The sequence below is a fragment of the Gopherus flavomarginatus genome, chromosome 5 (assembly GCF_025201925.1).
Source record: "Gopherus flavomarginatus isolate rGopFla2 chromosome 5, rGopFla2.mat.asm, whole genome shotgun sequence".
Classification (NCBI taxonomy): Eukaryota; Metazoa; Chordata; order Testudines; family Testudinidae; genus Gopherus; species Gopherus flavomarginatus.
Window position 1 is genome coordinate 111,166,941 of NC_066621.1, and position 18,056 is coordinate 111,184,996.

At 42.9% G+C, this 18,056-nt stretch overlaps 1 protein-coding gene across 3 annotated transcripts in view; it reads left to right on the forward strand.

Moving 5' to 3' along the window:
* The window catches only part of AKAP6 (A-kinase anchoring protein 6), a 383,693-nt gene that overhangs the window by 130,287 nt on the left and 235,350 nt on the right, over positions 1-18,056 (forward strand). For all 3 annotated transcript variants that reach the window (XM_050953827.1, XM_050953825.1, XM_050953828.1), the window contains exon 3: positions 14,212-14,463. In XM_050953827.1, the coding sequence (XP_050809784.1) occupies positions 14,212-14,463 (252 nt within the window). The remainder of the gene's footprint in view (positions 1-14,211; positions 14,464-18,056) is intronic.

An 18,056-nucleotide genomic window follows, 5' to 3' on the forward strand; every position in this document is an offset into this window, starting at 1 on the left:
AGGGAGTGTCCCCCACTTCCCCCTCCCCGCCCCCCCCCCCATTAAGTGCAGGAAATGGCTTGGGGCAATTTTGCTTGGCTCCCTGTGGAGGCAGGACTGTAAGCAGTGCAGGGGCAGATCAAGAGTGAAAGGAATCGTGTTTCAAATTTTCCTGCTAAACGGGTGGCGGTGAGCTCCATGTGGATGCAGATCCGTGTTGTCAGACATGCATTCATGCATGGTCTGGCTGAGAGCTCTGGGGCACCACCCTGGTGGACAAGACTTGACAGATTCTAACAGGAGGGTGGCCAAATCTGGGGTCATAAAAGTCTCAGCAATTTGGGTATCCTCAGGCACCAAGTTATTCAAGGAGTATAGGATTTCCCTGTAAAGCTTTGGAGTCCATTTGTTTCGGCCAATATAAATGGGGCCGGCGGGGGCGGAGAAGAGCAGTAAAAGATGTCTGGGAAACCCACTAGGTTGGGGAGGAGGCAGCCAAGCTAATTGCTGGCGCCTCCTTGTGGCGAATGTCCAGTGCACGTGCTCCATAGGAAAGGTATACAGTGACCAGATAAATGACTTGGAAAAAGACTTAAAAGAGGTGTTCATTACAGGAGCAAATGGAGGTTGATTGGGGACTCTTGTGACAGCTATGAGTGGGAGCCAATCCCCCATTCTTATAGCCCACCTTAACTCTTCTTCAAGGGGTGGTGGATGGTCAGGTCCCAGCAATGGATTTGCGGGAGGGACCTGGACGGAAAAAGAGGGGGAGCTGGTGGGAGCCCCTGGGTAATTACAGAAAAAACATGGGGTTACCTGCACTGTATGTTTCTATCTGCCAGGCAGTCCCAGCATCTAAAGTTGTGGCTTGATTAAACCCGTGTCAAATGTCTCCTGTCTTTCTTTTGGTATAGCCAGGCAACAAGCGTTGTTTGGTACATCAGGGGGAAGTAGACTGAGTTAGTTACCTTGTTAGTACATGTATCATTTGGCTGTGGCTCTGCTCTGGGTAGCCTGTAGCTTAGCTTTAATAAAGAGTTTTTTATTTTTTTTTGACCATTCAAGGAAAATGTAAATCTTTTTAATGAATTTTTAAACAAAACCAAAACAGACAAGCAAGACAAACTCTGCTTCTGCTCAAATGTGCACAAATTTCTGAAGTGTTTAGTCATGCCAGAAATTGCATATAGGGACCAAAACTTTTGTTAGGTTGTGTAAAGCTCTAGTTCAAAACCTTGAAACCAATGCAAGCTGGTGGCCTGAATAAAAAGAAAGGCAGCTCTTAAGGAAATGTCTTGTGTGAAATATGGTTCTAAACAGTTCTGATTGCATTATGGTTAGTATGCTCTGGATTCATTGGCACATTTTCAATACATTATTTCAAGCCTGCCAAAAAAGCTAAATATCCTGTCAAAATAAATTAATTCTTCCTTACATCTGGGGGGAAGTTTATAAGGTTTAATTTTTATTACAATTTTAAATTATCAGGATTTGGGCTTTCTTTAGATAAAAAAAAATAAGCTTAAAATATTTTTAACTGTTCCTGAACTGCTTTTTATATTTTTTTATTTTGCTATACAGTAGGTGTAAGAGTTGCTTTAATTTCATTCTGCTTCATAATAGCATACAGGAATTTCAGTTGAAAGGATGCATCCAAGTTACATTTATGTTACATGCTCTGAGCATCACTTCTCTGCTGACTGTTTTATGAATTCCTAACTAGATTACAAAATTCACATTTATATGTATGTACATATTGAAAAATAGATTTTGTAATGGGGTTGGCACCTGCCTTTTGTGAGTGCCCCCTTCTGGTTGGGTGTTAGTCTGCCGTTTCTTAGTTCTTGGAACAAGGTGGCACCCACCTCTGGAGCTCCCCCTCCTCCCTGGTCTGATGGTTTCTTCAGCAGGTCTTCAGTGACTCTGCTGTCTGGCCAAGTCACATACACTGTAGGTGGAACAGAACAAACAAGCCCCCTCCAGGGTATACCATCTTTATCTTCCACCAAGGCTTCCTTCCTGGAGACACTGCTCTCTATAACAGTCCAACAGGGCCCATCACTGAAGGACATAAATCCACACTGTGTAGAGGCCAAGCATAGGAGTTTATTACACACAGCGCTGGCGGAGGGTCACCTGGCTAGTTAGGTTCAGAGACACTGTCAATCAATTGATTACAATAGAATATATAGATTTTCCATGGGCGGAGGAAAGTGACGGGTTAGGCAGTTCCACACCCTGGGATAGGTTTTGCAGCAAACCAAGATAGCACATTAGCCAATGGTTAAAAGGTTACATAATGTCTCCGCCCATGGTCTCAAGTTAGCAAGTTAACATTTAATTAATACTTTGATAAAATGTTATTAGTATAAAATATATATGTTGAATTCTGATTTGGGGTCCATAGGAATGGAGCAACTCCTTTAATTGTCCACCAGGTACATTCCTAGGGGTTAAAGCAAAGAAACAGTGGAAGTTTATGACAATAAAGATTGTCCCCTTTATGTCTTAAGGCAGGCACTGGTCCCTGGGAAGGGAGGTGGAAGAATGCCATATCTTATATTGACATGTGCCAACTTTTCATAAACTCAGCGTTGGATCTGTGGGAAGAATGTTCCCTACAGAAGAGACTGACACAATAGGAACAGGGATCCTTTGTTCAATTTGCAACTCTGAATAAGACACAATTATTTAGTTCTTAGCTCCAACACCTGGCAATTTGCTGACCAGGCCTATTTTAGCAAAACAAGATTATTTGTTTACCCCAGCTTTCTCTTAACTAATCACTATTTGCTAGGCCTCTTGTCTCTTGACCAAACTCTGGACTTTGGGTCTGAGAAAGAGCTGGCACAATCCATATACCAGGTTGTTATATAAAATGCACATGGATTTTAACCCTTCAGTCCCTCCTCTTGACCCTAGGGTTCCCTAACCCGTCAGGTCAAATATACCAATTTTAATGTACCCAGCCTACTGCTGAGTTGCCAGTAAAGCACCAGTACCATCAAGAATGTCAGGATAGACACTCCCCACATAATTTGACAAAATAGCACCCAGATCCATGCCCAGGGGACCTTGTCACCTGAGATGGCATCACCCATAATCATCGCTTTAACCACCACTGCCTGGTTCATTGCCTTTGAGAACTTCACATCGGCCTGGTCCACGGTTTCCCCTATCTGAGTGTACCTCAGATGGCCTTCCCCAATATGCCTCTGGGACTCGGCCACCAACTCCTCGATCTTCACCTGCAGGGCCTGTAGACCTTCCTTTAGATACTTACTGCCGTAGTGCCATTCCAGATCCCATGTTAGGTTACCCATCATTGGTGGAGTACGGTGGAGCCACGTCCTGTCAACAGTCAGAGTTGACCTTCGAGGGACCGTCATGCACACGGATGGATGTCTCAAGGGGCAGGGCTTTCCATTTAGCTCAATGGAGTGGTTCTGCGCAGTCACACACCAGTAGGTACCGTTCATCTGGACCAGCTCCGTGTGTACTAGTTTCTCAGTAATGGCCACTTCGAACCTAGACAGATTCGTTAGAACATTATATGGGCATGTACACAGAATTTCCTGCACCAAACCTTTCTGCAAGGGTATCTAGTAATCCTCTCTTCTGTCTAGTTAAGCACTCTCCAATTTGGTTTGTTAGGCTAGTAATGTTTCTACTCATTTGAGGCCTGACCTTTGCACGCTGTTTATTCACTTCCTCTAAAGGAATACGCACTTCAAGCTTGTAAGTGTGGAATACCACCCAAGTGAGGACTGGTAGGACTGGTCCTATCATTATTAATCCTGGTTTTGGAACAGGGATTTGTTCAGAGCATGACACACGGTTGGTTGGTTCCACTCTGTCTCTGATAACTCGGTTAATTGTTACCAGCCATGGACATTTTAACTTGGGCCACAGTTTAATGAATGTATGCCATGCCTTTGGGGTTACCTCCATCCATGCTTTAAGTGGTAAGCCCCATCCTGATTCAGCAGGCCCAACCTCAGCTGGAACCATGTCAGTATAATTGGCACATAATCTTTCATGAGTGTTGGGGTTTTTTTTCCACAAAATCCCACACAAATTCCAGTATTGAGGTTTGTGTTTTTCCTCCCAGGCCAACGTGGCAATATGCCATGTAACTATGTTTAAATGAGGGATAGCCCAAGACTTTTTAGTCCCCTTCACACATGGCACACTATTTGTGTTCTTCCTTATGCACCACAGGGATGGCAGGAGCCACAGCAGAAGCCTCCCCATGGTCATTCTGGTTGTCCTGCTCACCCTTCAGTTCTTTCTCTTTCACCTTGTCATAAACAGATAGTTAAGGGTTAATGTTCTTTTACCTGTAAAGGGGTAACAACAGTAACCTGAAACACCTGACCAGAGGACCAATCAGGAAACAAGACTTTTTCAAATCTGGGTAGAGGGAAGTTTTGGGTGTGAGTCCTTTGTCTTGGGTCTGTTCCTTCTCTCAGCTATGAGAGTGATCTTTCTATCTCCTGGCTTTCTAATCTTCTATTTCCAAGTTGTAAGTACAAGGATAGTAAGACAATAGGTTTATATTGTTTTCTTTTGTATTTACATGTGTGTAGTTGCTGGAATGTGTTAAATTGTATTCTTTTTGGAATAAGGCTGTTTATTCACTTTTTTTCTTAAGCAATTGACCCTGTATATTGTCACCTTAATAAAGAGATCCTTTCATGTCCTTTTTTTCATTCTTTTTATATAAAGCTTTCTTTTTAAGACCTGTTGGAGTTTTTCTTTAGTGGGGACTCCAGGGAATTGAGTCTGCAGCTCACCAGGGAATTGGTGGGAGGAAGAAGTCAAGGGGAAAATCTCTTTGTGTTAGATTTACTAAGCCTGACTTTGCATACCCTCTGGGTGAGGGGGAGAGATTAGATCTCTCGGTACTTGTGTTTCCAGGACTGGAAGCAGGGAATCTCCTACGGTCGTCCAGGGAGGGGAGCCTGGGAGGAAGTAACAAGAAAACAAGGGGAGGGGGTTATTTCCCTTTGTTGTAAGACTCAAGGCATCTGAGTCTGGGGGTCCCCCAGGGAAGGTTTTGGGGAGACCACAGTGAGCTAGGCACTGTATAGTTCTTAGCTGGTGGCAGCAATACCAGGTCCAAGCTGGTAACTAAGCTTGGAGGTTTTCATGCTAACACCCATATTTTGGACGCTAAGGTCCAGATCTGGGAAAAAATGTTATGACAAAGGTGCCACAGGATTCTTTGCTGCTTATACAAAAGTATATCTGGATTCTCTAATGGCTTTTCTTTAATTCTTTTCAATACTTCCTCTTCTCTATCTATAAGACATTCGTGTACCTCTCCCTCTATGTTCAGACATTCGGCTACATTTATTCCCTTGTCTCTTACTATGAAGAAGTTAGGGTTTTGCAAGCACAATGTTGAGTCCCACTGACTCCTGATCTTAGTCGCCCAGTGTTGAGGAGATCAGTAAGTGTATGGGGTGTATGGAGCACTAATTTCTCTATGAGAGTGTATGATTCACAAGCTTTCACAGCCCGCGTAGCACAATCTAGAGCTGCTACGCACTCCGGTAATCCCTGGGATACAGGGGGTCTTATGGTAGATAGGTATATGCTACCGGACACTGTCTGTCTCTGTGAAGCTGGGTTAGCACAGCTGAGTACTGGGTCCCACTGTGGCTGCAGTAAGGGTGGAACGGCTTTCCCATATCGGGTAAGCCCAGGCTGGGGGCGGAGGCTAAAGCGTGTTTTATTTATATAAATGCCTCTTCTTGTTCTGTGCCCCTATTACTAACTCATTTGCAGGCTTTCCCCCTCTAGTGAGGGTTGAATTGGTTCCACCATTTCTGAGTACTCCGGTATGTAGGTTCTACAGAAATTAAGGAGTCCCAGGACCTTCCAGACTTCCTTAACTGTGCGTGGTTTTTTTAACTCTAAAAATTGCCTGCTTTCTGTCTACTGTGAGTGCCTTTTCTCCCTGTGATGTATTATGTCCTAGGTATAAGACCTGCTGCTGTTGCAACTGAGTTTTCTTTGGGCTTAATTTAAATCCTGCCTCACGAAGATACATGAACAGTCTGTTTAGGGTTTTTAAATGGTTCTTTTTATTTGAACTGGCAATTAGCAAATCATTTACATACTGTAGTATCACAGTATCCCCTTCCAAAGGCATTCCTGCTATTACTTCTGCCATTGCCCTGTGGAAGATAGAGGGAGAATTATGGAACCCCTGAGGTACTCGAGTCCAAGTGTACTGCTGGTTTCCTACTGTAAATGCAAATTTTTCCTGACTCTTTTGCAAGGGGAATACTCCAAAATCCATTAGCTACATCCAGGACTGAAAATACTGAGTGTCCTGGTGTTAGCAAATTCAGAATAGTGGCAAGGCTTGCCACAATAGGATATGCCTTTGGAGTCACCCAGTTAAGGTGGGTGTAGTGTACAGTTAACCTTCAGGTCCTATCTGGCTTACTGACGGGCCAAATTGGGGAATTAGTTGTGGAGGTGGTTTTTCTAATCACCCCTCTAGATTCCAAATTAGTGACTATATTCTTAACTGCCTCCACGACTTCTGGTTTAATTGGGTCCTGCCTGTGGGCTTTGTGAGTTGGTCCTTCTACAGGTATAGGCTTTATGTTTACTAGTCCACACTGTTGTTTATCTGTTGTCCACACTTCAGGGTGAAGGGAACACAGGGTTTCTACTGGACTGCCCCCCCCCCGGTATTATTATCTTATTACTGGCAATTATGGCTATATTTTGAGATGATCTTTCCTGTTTGGACCCTTCAGCCCATTCAGTGCAGCTAGCTCTGGGGTTGATTACTCCCTCAAGCTCCTTTTACAATTACTGCATGTTTTGATTTTGTTGTTTTTACAGTCACATGCCAGATGTCCAGGCTTATTGCAGGTGAAGCAGGTAGTGGTTCTGATTGCGTGAGCCGCTACAATTTCCTCAGAGGGTGTGGTTGCTGCTACCTTCCTATGGAGGCCATGTATTTCAATCAGGCCATCCAGCTTGTTCCAGAACTTCAGTATTTTTGTTATCATGCTTGAGTTCGGGTAAATCAGACAGTAGTGCCTGTTTTTCCTGGGAGTGAAGGGACAGTAGATTTCAGTTGTTTCTGTTCTAAGTCCCCTTACTGGTTCACCCTCCACATTAACATTTCTGAACCTCCTTAGCTGTATTTTGATTGGAGCCATATGCTGTACTTGCTCCCTGGGGCAATTAAACCTTGTGGTGCTCCTTTATCTCTGTGGGTGCTTAAATTTGGCCCATCATGCGAAGAAGTGTTTGAAGGAGATTCTGATTCCTTCCCTTTGCTTTGTGCTGCTGAGTTTTCTCACAGATAGTTAATCGGTGGAGCAGTTGGCTGGCAAATGCCAGGAGTGTGCTCTCCTACTCCCAGTCTGGAGGTGTGTCCCAGGCATGGTGATTCTTTTTCTCTGGGATTTTTTCCAATTTCCAGACAGTTACATATTTTAGAGCACAGGCTCTTATCTTTCAGAGCCTGGTTTTGAGATCTTAAAGTTGCAGTTTCTTTCTCCTTTATGTTAAGAATATCCAATAAAACTATTACTGCTTTGTCTGTTTTGTCACTTTTCTGATGATTCCACCAAGTAACCAGATCTGTCTCTGGTCCGGCTGCAGAGTAGTTTCCTTTTTTAGCTGCTGCCTGCTGACTTTTGACATGTTTATATTCCAAATTACTCCCGAGGACTAAATATTGCCTCTCCTTTTTGATGCCATGGGTATTTCATCACCCTGGCTGCTGACCTTGAAGGGAAATTGCATCTTTTCCCCCAAATGCTTGTCAGCCTATTATGAGGAGTTACTTTTCCCCCTTTTTATGCTATGGTCTCAACTCTCCACAGCCTTGAATTTTATGAGGACGTCTCCCGACCTTTTTAATACCTCGTGTGTCTTCAGTTACACATGCGTGCCGGACTTACTGGTTGGAGACTTTATGCTATTCGAAAGTATGTATGTCACATGCCTGGGGAGGGGCACTCCCCTAGGACTTGCAATGTTACGTGCAATGAGGAAATGGACCACCAGTTTGCACTGCCTACCGCTTGCGTACCCAGCCAATTCTGGGCTTCACTCACAGCCAATCGCTTGCTGGTGGGTTATCCAAGTCCTCCGTAACACACCCCTTAGTTGTTTAAACAGTACATGACCCTCTTGCACAAGTCTTCCCTCCCAAGTGGTACCCTTATTCAACCCCTTTGCTTGGACTACACGTGTCTAAGGTCCTTCACACAAATTAAAAAAGGAAAAAAGATGTGTCTGAAAGGGGATGAGAGACTTCTACCCCTGGCCTAATGAGGTGGTAAAGTAAACATACTCACCGCTTTTTGGATTTCAGTCTCAGATCCTCAATCAACTCACAAACTTGTATCCCGGACGAGCCTCCAAACTGAAGGACATAAATCCACACTGTGTAGAGGCCAAGCATAGGAACTGGTGGAGTGTCACCTGGCTTATTAGGCTCAGAGACACTGTCAATCAATTGATTACAATAGAATATATAGATTTTCCATGGGCGGAGGAAAGTGACGGGGTAGGCAGTTCCACACCCTGGGATAGGTTTTGCAGCAAACCAAGATAGCACATTAGCCAATGGTTAAAAGGTTACATAACGTCTCCGCCCATGGTCTCAAGTTAGCAAGTTAACATTTAATTAATACTTTGATAAAATGTTATTAGTATAAAATATATATGTTGAATTCTGATTTGGGGTCCATAGGAATGGAGCAACTCCTTTAATTGTCCACCAGGTACATTCCTAGGGGTTAAAGCAAAGAAACAGTGAAAGTATATGACAATAAAGATTGTCCCCTTTATGTCTTAAGGCAGGCACTGGTCCCTGGGAAGGGAGGTGGAAGAATGCCAATCTTATATTGACATGTGTCAACTTTTCATAAACTCAGCGTTGGATCTGTGGGAAGAATGTTCCCTACAGAAGAGACTGACACAATAGGAACAGGGATCCTTTGTTCAATTTGCAACTCTGAATAAGACACCATTATTTAGTTCTTAGCTCCAACACCTGGCAATTTGCTGACCAGGCCTATTTTAGCAAAACAAGATTATTTGTTTACCCCAGCTTTCTCTTAACTAATCACTATTTGCTAGGCCTCTTGTCTCTTGACCAAACTCTGGACTTCGGGTCTGAGAAAGAGCTGGCACAATCCATATACCAGGTTGTTATATAAAATGCACATGGATTTTAACCCTTCAATCACAGTACCCTCACTTGGTCTGGGTAGGTTCTGGGCTCAGTCCTTGCTCAGTCCCCGCAAACAGCCAGGAGCTCCATCTTAGCTCTGCTGGTCTTCAGTAGCCCTCCCTGGGCTCAGCCATGGACGTGCTGCTCTTCTAGCCAGCCAGAAACCTGGTCCTCTCTCTTCCAGATCCAGGCAGCAACTGACTGCTCTGGCTCTGCTGCCGCTTTTTATATGGCTCTCCCGTCCCCTGACTGGCCATTCCAGCAGCCCCTCTGATTGGCTGCTTTCCCTGCAGCCCATTCTAGGCTGCTTGAAATTAAATCTGTGCAACTTTCCCTTGTAGACAAGCCCTAAATCAAATTAAACTGTTCTTAGACCAGCCCTTATTAAGGTTTAACTGAGAAACTTGCACCGCTTAATTTAAGGTATAATTTGAAATCAGTTTAGTTAAACTGGTGCAAAGACTGTGTGTCATAAACAGGTAAGTAAGAGTTAATAGAACAAAAGTGCTTCATATCTCGTTTGCCTGGAAAGGGTTAACAAGAACAGTGAGCTTGGCTGTCACCTGACCACAGGACCAATCAGAGGACAGGATACTTTCAAATCTTGAGAGAGGGAAGTTTTGTGTGTGCTGTTAATTTTTTGGTTGTTGTTCACTCTGGGGGCTCAGAGGGACCAGACGTGCAACCAGGTTTCTCTCCAATCTCCCTGATACAGGCTCTTATAAGTTCAGAATAGTGAGTACTAGGTAAATAAAGCAAGTTAGGCTTATGTTTGTTTTCTTTATTTGCAAATGTGTATTTGGCTGGAAGGAGTTCAAATTTATATTTTGCTGAAAGGATTTTAATTTGTACTTGAATACTTAGGCTGGGAGGGTATTCCCAGTGTCTATAGCTGAAAGACCCTGTACATATCCCATCTTAAATTTACAAAGATAATTTTTATTGTTTTTTCTTTCTTTAATTAAATGCTTTTCTTGTTTAAGAACCTGATTGTTTTTTTTATTCTGGTGAGACCCCAGGGGACTGGGTCTGGATTCACCAGAGAATTGGTGGGGAGAAAGGAGGGAAGGGGGAGAGAGAGGCTAATTTCTCTCTGTGTTAGGATTACTGTCTCTCTCAGGGAGAATCTGGGAGGGGAAGAGAGAAGATGGGGGGAAGGTGCATTTTCCTCTCTGTTTAAGATTCAAGGAGTTTGAATCACAGTCATCTTCCAGGGTAACCCAGGGAGGGGAAGCCTGGGAGAGGCAACGGTGAGGGAAAGGGTTTACTTGTGTTAAGATCCAGAGGATCTGGGTCTTGGGGGTCCCCGGGCAAGGTCTTGGGGGGACCAGAGTGTACCAGGCACTGGAATTCCTGGTTGGTGGCAGCACTACAGGTTCTAAGCTGGTAATTAAGCTTAGAGGAATTCATGCTGGTACCCCATCTTTTGGATGCTAAGGTTCAGGGTGAGAATTATACCATGACACTGTGTGGACAGTCATTTTGGTTTAAAAGTAGCTTGTTTTGGTTTAGCATAAATCGGTCCCTAATTGACCTGAACTTAACCAAACAAGCATGATATATAATGGAATAAAAGTATCTATACAAGATTTTGCATAAGTTTAACCAGGGTGCTCAAACAATTTGTATAGTGGGGGTGCTGAGAGCCATTGGACCAAACTGTAAACCCTGTATATAATGGAAACCACTTCAAGCCAGAGGGTGTGGCTGCACCCCTAGTTCCAGTACCTATGAGTTTAACTACATCAATTTAAACCATACCTTAAGTTAAAACCAATATGCCTTATCTGCATGAAAGAGTTCAGAATACATACCTGCAAACTTGCCCCAATTTAATTAAATTGGTTTGAAAACATACCTTGAGTTAAAATGATGCAAATGTATATTTAGACAAGATGTAAAACAGAAGTTTTGGATTAGCCTATTAATTCCCTGGGAATCTTGGTTTTGGATCAACCTTTAAGTTTTTAGTTACTTTGGCCTGGCATTGGTACAGTAGCAATGGTATTTGTTTTGCCAAACTGGAAACATTCAACACAGTTTTCAGAGATTCTGAGCATTTGCAACTCCCAGTATAGTCGGTCAATCTATTTTTTTTTTGTACTGTTGTGAATATGGTTGCCAGATGATAGAACAAGATAGCTGAGCATAAAGTAGAACAAATATTATCCCCGCTCCAAGGCAGCCGAGAAACCATGTTCCTTGAAACTTCAGGAGGCCTTATGCTACTCTCTGACCTTTTTGTGGGTATTGCCCATAGAAGGTTTTATTTAGGCCCGAGCCAGCTATTACAATAATATAGTCCCAGTTGCTGTTGACAGTATTCTAACCTTAATTGTTTCTCAAGGGCTAATACTGAGCTATTGATTGCTACTTAAAGCAATTTTTAATACAGTTCAAGGCAATTTGGTTTCATTTATTAATATTGTTATAAAAAATATTTTAAATAGTGCCCACGTTATTTCCCCATGCACCTAACACCATTGTGAAGTTAGCTTTACTTTAAATTATAAACATCAGATCTAAACTGATACAGATGATTTTACATACTGTCAATGCAGAAAGGCTCTGCTTTGCCTCCTTACATCACTATGCTACTATTAAAACAAAAATATGAATGAAGACCAAAATAAATACCAGGTCCCAAGACAACTGTTTTGATTAGGTGCAAGTCTAACATGCTGCAAAAATTGGGATGTTTCCTAATCTAATTTGCTTAGAACACACAGTTGAATGAAAGACAGACAGTGGAATGGCACTGTCTGTAATTTAGCAGACTGTTACTTAATTAACGCTGGGTAAGGGTGGTATATACCCACCATCTCACATACCAAATGTTTAACTGGTTCCAGTGCAGGGTTACAGGACTCCCACTATAGAACCAATAATTTGGGTTACACCCTTCTGCCTACCCCCTAAGACTCCAGCTCACTTCTGAGTCCTCTAACCTTCCACTCATGCATGTGAGTGTGGGTGATACCAAGAGGGACCCTTAGTCTATGAAGATTTCAGGTCTCCCCTTACAGGTACAAGATCCACAAACTAAAATTCCAGGTCTCATTTACGTCTGGGAGCTAGTTTTTTAGCCTTTATCTGCATAAGATACTGGCCCCTGGGGGCCTCAGCAATCACCTCCACCCCCGCGACCTGGTATCTGTTTCCTCCTGAATCCAATCCTTAAGGTCCCTTAGCCAAGTGTCAGCCTCCGCATCCAGCAAGTACACTCCATCCCTAAAAAGCTCCAGTAAATTGTACCGGATATTCTTGTGTGTGATCACCAAACTGCCTGCATCTGAAAACACTGGCAGTCTCCTGGGTCACATTCTTTTGGCCCTGTCCATGTGGGCTGGTTTGACAGTTCCCCACCACACTCACCTTGCAAGCATTTCAGACCAAACCAATCCTGTGTTTGATCATGATTACTTAATTTTACCCACATCCCTCTGAATCCTAACTCTGAAATCTGGATTTATCTTGACCAAATTTAAAGGCATGGCGTTAGAACAGGGATGGGCAAACTATGGCCCAGGGGCCCCATCCAGCCCTTTAGACATTTTAATCTGGTGCTCGAGCTCTCGCCAGGGAGTGGGGTCCGGGGCTTGCCCTGCTCTGGCACTCCAGCCAGGGAGCGGTGTCAACAGCTTGCCCCGCTCAGTGCGGCTCCCGCAAGCAGCAGCAAGCTCCCACCCCCCAGCTCCTATGCATAGGGGCAGCCAGAGGGCTCTTCATGCTGCCCCTGCGCCAAGCGCCACCTCCGCAGCTCCCATTGGCCAGGAACCACAGCCAATGGGAGCTGCAGGGACGGCACCTGCAGATGGGACAGCACGCAGAGCCGCTTGGCTGTGCCTCCATGTAGGAGCCGGAGAGGGGACATGCCGCTGCTTCCGGGAGCTGCTTGAGGTAAACGCCACCCGGAGCCTGCACCTCTGACCACCCCCCATGCCCCAACCCCCTGCCGCAGCCCTGATCCTCCTCCTGCTCTCCAAACCCCTCGGTCCCAGCCTGAAGCACCCTCCTGCATCCCCAACTCCTCCTGCCCAGTCCCACCCCAGAGCCCCCACATCACCCCCTCCTACACCCCAACCTCCAATTTTGTGAGCATTCATGGCCCACCATACAATCTCCATATCCAGATTTGGCCCTTAGGCCAAAAAGTTTGCCCACCCCTGTGTTAGAAGCTAACTAACCTGTTCTAAAAGTCCAGACAAGGCAATGCATACTCATAACTCCTGTTAGCGAAGGAGTTCAACACTGCTTATGTTAAAAGTACTCACTGATTTGTCTACATTCGCCTTTTTGCTTGCCGCATTCTGACAATGCACCTTTAAATCCTAGTCCAGAGAAACTCTCTAAATGAGTCTTTCACAATGAATGTGCCATTAATCTGTAGTTTAGAGTCAGTGAAATCTATTGTGCTGTATAATTTACTGGAACTTGTTCTAGTAAGCAAAAGGGTAAATCTTTAATTGGACATCATAGGATGTCTTCTACCCACATTAATATACCTGATCAGCTTGCTGGTGACTTAACCCTTTCTTTGCTGCATAAAATACTGTGTATATATCTAGATTCTTACTGATTTAAAATGGCAACTCTATTTATACCTATTTTGTTGGGAATGACACAAATCAAATTATTTACATTCTGATTTTTTAAAAAAAAATCAAGAATAGAGATCAGTTGGGTCCATCTTAATACTTCCATTGTAATCACTATGGTTTAAGATGTCATCTTCATAGTGCTGTTTTTCTATCTATGATTCATATGATCTTGTTGTGCCATCTTTACTTATTGTATGCTATCTCTGTACTCAGTGAACACTCCTGCCAAATAGGACAGCTGCTTGTTCAGTTGTTGTAGCATTGCTATAAATAAAAAAGAGAATCCTGTATGTATGTATTACATTATTCTCCCTATCTAAAATCGCATTTTCTGCATTAGCCAAAAAGTAGAGATGATCCTTATAGAGCCTATGCCTATAGCTAAAAGTATATTTTTCTTTTCTCTTACAGGATATATGTGAAGATATATCTGATCACGTTGAACAAATTCATGCTCTGTTAGAGACAGAGTTTTCCCTGAAGCTTCTGTCTTACTCTGTCAACGTGATAGTCGATATACATACAGTGCAGCTTCTCTGGCACCAGCTACGTGTTTCTGTTCTGGTTCTGAGGGAACGCATCCTACAGGGACTACAGGATGCCAATGGAAACTACACCAGGCAGACTGATATTCTGCAAGCGTTTTCTGAGGAGACAAAAGAGGTATGAGAAATAAATACAGTCATTTACTTTTGTAACATTAATCCCTAGTCATACTAGAGAATTTAAACTCATCTACCCAGCTACTAGTTTAAAAATTGCTAGGGTGGTTTGCACTTCATACAAAGATTGCCAATGCAGCCAAATATACTTGAGGCTAATGGAATAGATGTTCTCATCTTAAGTTTCTTCAGATGACATCCATTGTGGTTGAACCAGATTCAAATAAGTGTAGGATCATAGGACCAACTTTTCAAAAACATCCTTTAAAATAGCAGGCAATATTTCCCACGAGCCTAACATTTTCCCCACAGATACACTCAGATTGGTGCAGAGGTGCTTTTGACCTCAAACATCTGATCTAGTCACCCTGTAATTTAGAAGTTCGTATCCAAATCAGAACTTTGAACTCAGGCTCAACTCTAGATCTGTATGTGAAAAGTTCATTTGCATGTGTAAATCAAAACATGGAATTTGTCTTTGTAGTCGCAAACCTTAGGCATGGAAAATTTTATCCACAGTTTCACAGGCCACGTTAAAGTTTCCTTTTGAAAGTGTAGTCTACAAACTGCTATTTGTGTTAGCAACAACCCTGCAGCCCAACTCCAATCACACTTTCTTCTAATGCAAGCAAAGTTTGTACCAATTTAATAGGCTTATTAATATAGATGCACTTAACTGGATTGCCTTTTGCTCAGTAAGTATGGTTACTTAATTGATTTAAAGAGACCTTGTCAACTCAAATGTTTTTGAAATAGAAATAAGGTGCACAGTTTTAATAATGAGGGTAATTAACCACGTAAACAACTTAGCAAGAAATGTGATGGATTCTCCATCACTTGAAGCCCTAAAATCAGGATTCGATGTTTTTCTAAAAGATATACTCTAGCTCAATTTTTTTTAGTGGGCTTTATACAATGAAATTCTATGGCCTGTGTTATGCAGGAGGTCAAACTAGTTGATCAGAATGGTTCCTTTTGGACTTATAATGTATTAAATGGATTAATTTCACATAATACAAGTTTCTGATAAAGTATGAAGATATTTCATAGGAAATTGTAAAAGTTTCTCTACTCTGTGGCTGATGTATTTAAAAGTCTTTGCAACAGAGGAGCGGGGTCTTAAAACCAATACTATCAAACATGTCCAGGGCCACGTTTTTTTCCCCCGCCCCCTTCCTGTCTGTACACATACCTGCTGCTATTTCAAATTCAGTTTCAGCTCTGAACACTTTCTTGCAAGTTCTAAGGAAAGGCATGCCCATGAGCACATCCAGAGGAGTAAATGGGAGTGAAGCCATGATGCTGAGGCGCGAGTGTGGTAAGGGTTTCTGTAGCTATGATCTCCAGGCCTAAGGAAGAATTTAATTCCTGCACTAAGAAGCCGGAAGTGCCCCAACTGGATCTGATTACATCTGCTATAGAAACTGCCCCCTCAGAAAGAAAGAGCCTGGCTGAGAGGAAGGTTTTTCCCCTTAGAGAAGAGTCTGCAACCTGAATAGCCAGAAGGGGCCTTTGAGATGCTTAGGACTCTTCCCACCTACCCAGGGAGAGATGATCCAGGACTGTTAATAGAGCCACCAAGGGTTTGGTTGCAGCAGACCAGCTCTGTGATCTTACTACATACATTTGGGCTTCACAAAAGCCACTTACTGTGTTTGCCTAGACTGAGCTTGAGGGAGGCCAAAATGAGACTTTTTTAAAGGGGTAGCGGCCTCTACCTGGGCAGTGGCCATACTAGTGTGTACTTCCATAACAAGACAGGAAGTGCAAATAACCATCAACAAAGCAGTGACCCTGCTATACCTAAAATGCTATCAAATCCATAAGACAAATAAATAAATAAGATAATAGAGACCAATAAGTTATTTCTGTGATTTCTGTCAGCAGGGCCAGCTCCAGGCACCAGCATCCCAAGCAGGTGCTTGGGGCGGCAATCTCCAAGGGGTGGCAACCCGTGTGTTTTTGCCCCCAAGCTGCATGCCGAATTGCCACCGCAGACGGTGAGGACCGTCCATGTGCCATTAGGGCAGCACACGCAATTCTGTGGTGGCGGAAATTCAGCGGCAGCTTCTATGTTCAGCTGTCTGCGGCAGCGCGGCTTCTGTCTTTCGGCTGAAGACAGAAGCTGCCACTGAATTGCTGCCACCGCGGAAATGTGTGTGCCGCCCTAATGGCACACGGACTACCTCCGCCATCTGCGGCGGCAATTCGGCGCGCTGCTTGGGGCAGCAAAAACAGTAGAGCCGGTCCTGTCTGTCAGTATGATAAGGATTGCATGTAACAATAGTAGGTACTAATTTTACAGAGTGGAATGGGATTTCCAGGTTAATGGTATCCCATTAAGAGATTATTTTTTTCTATATTGCTAGACCTTAGATTGCTATTGCTGATCAGTTGTAAAGAAAGGCAAAATGTTTTAAGTTGCAGTGATTTGTTGTTTTTTAAAACTAAAAATTAAACATTGCTTAATAAAATGGATGACTAATGATTAGAGCCTTGTGCGGATACAAAATTTGTATCTGCAGCCGATCACGATCCGCAAACATGGTCCGCAGATATCTGCATCCATGGATATCAAGCAGATAGCCACATCCACAGATATAAAGTGCATATCCGCAGATTTGCAGGGTTCTACTAATGATAGCATGGAACCACACAAGCATGATACCTATTTCCCACCCTAACCATTTGAGTATGTTTCCAGCAGTTGCTTTATACATTTTAAGCTAGTTAATATTGCTCTTTGACCTCCTCATCATACATATTTTAATGACTTTATACAACATTGTTCATAAATAATGCAGGCACACCAGTTTCATGACTTACCATTCATTGAATTGGCCCTTCACATGACAGGAACGCACACAATAAAAGATTTTAAGAAAAGTCCACAGATTTAAGTTACAGATAAAAATCTTCCAAACCAATTTTCTACAAAAAACATTTTAACTTAAAGGTTTTTAAGTGTTTATTATTGTTTTATTTATTTATTTGGCTAACACAAGCGTTATTTGTTGTGGACCTAACAATTTAATGATTGAATCGCTGTGTCTTTATTGATTAAGGGACTCCAAAACTAGTATTGTGCAGTATTCAAGGTAGGAAGCAAATCATGAGGCTACTCTTTTGTTGAGACTGCAGCTGTTTTGACTATTAATGGGGGGTCATTTGTTGAAATAGCTTTTACTGTGAGGCGGAGACATGATGGCATGTTTTAAATAGTACGTTGCACTTTAATGCCAGCACTTGAGCAAATGTTTGTTTTCATGGCTTTTTTAGTTTCTTTTTGTAATTTTACCTAGCAGGAGTGATTTATCATCTTTACTGATCTAAATAGTGGACTTCAATGGAGTTACACCCGATATAGAGTAGAGTAAATAAGAACAGAATTTGGACCTATGATTTTGAGGTATTTATTCAAATTTGAATATATACATTGAAATTGGGAGATAGCTGACTCCTGCCTAGATGCTGGAACCCTAAATTAGCTATAAAACAAGGTGTAAATAACAAATTGTAAACCAAATGTAATTTTGTGACTGCTAGTATGTCAGGCTGCTTCTAGATCCTAAAATCTTTCCCTTTTTTGCCTGC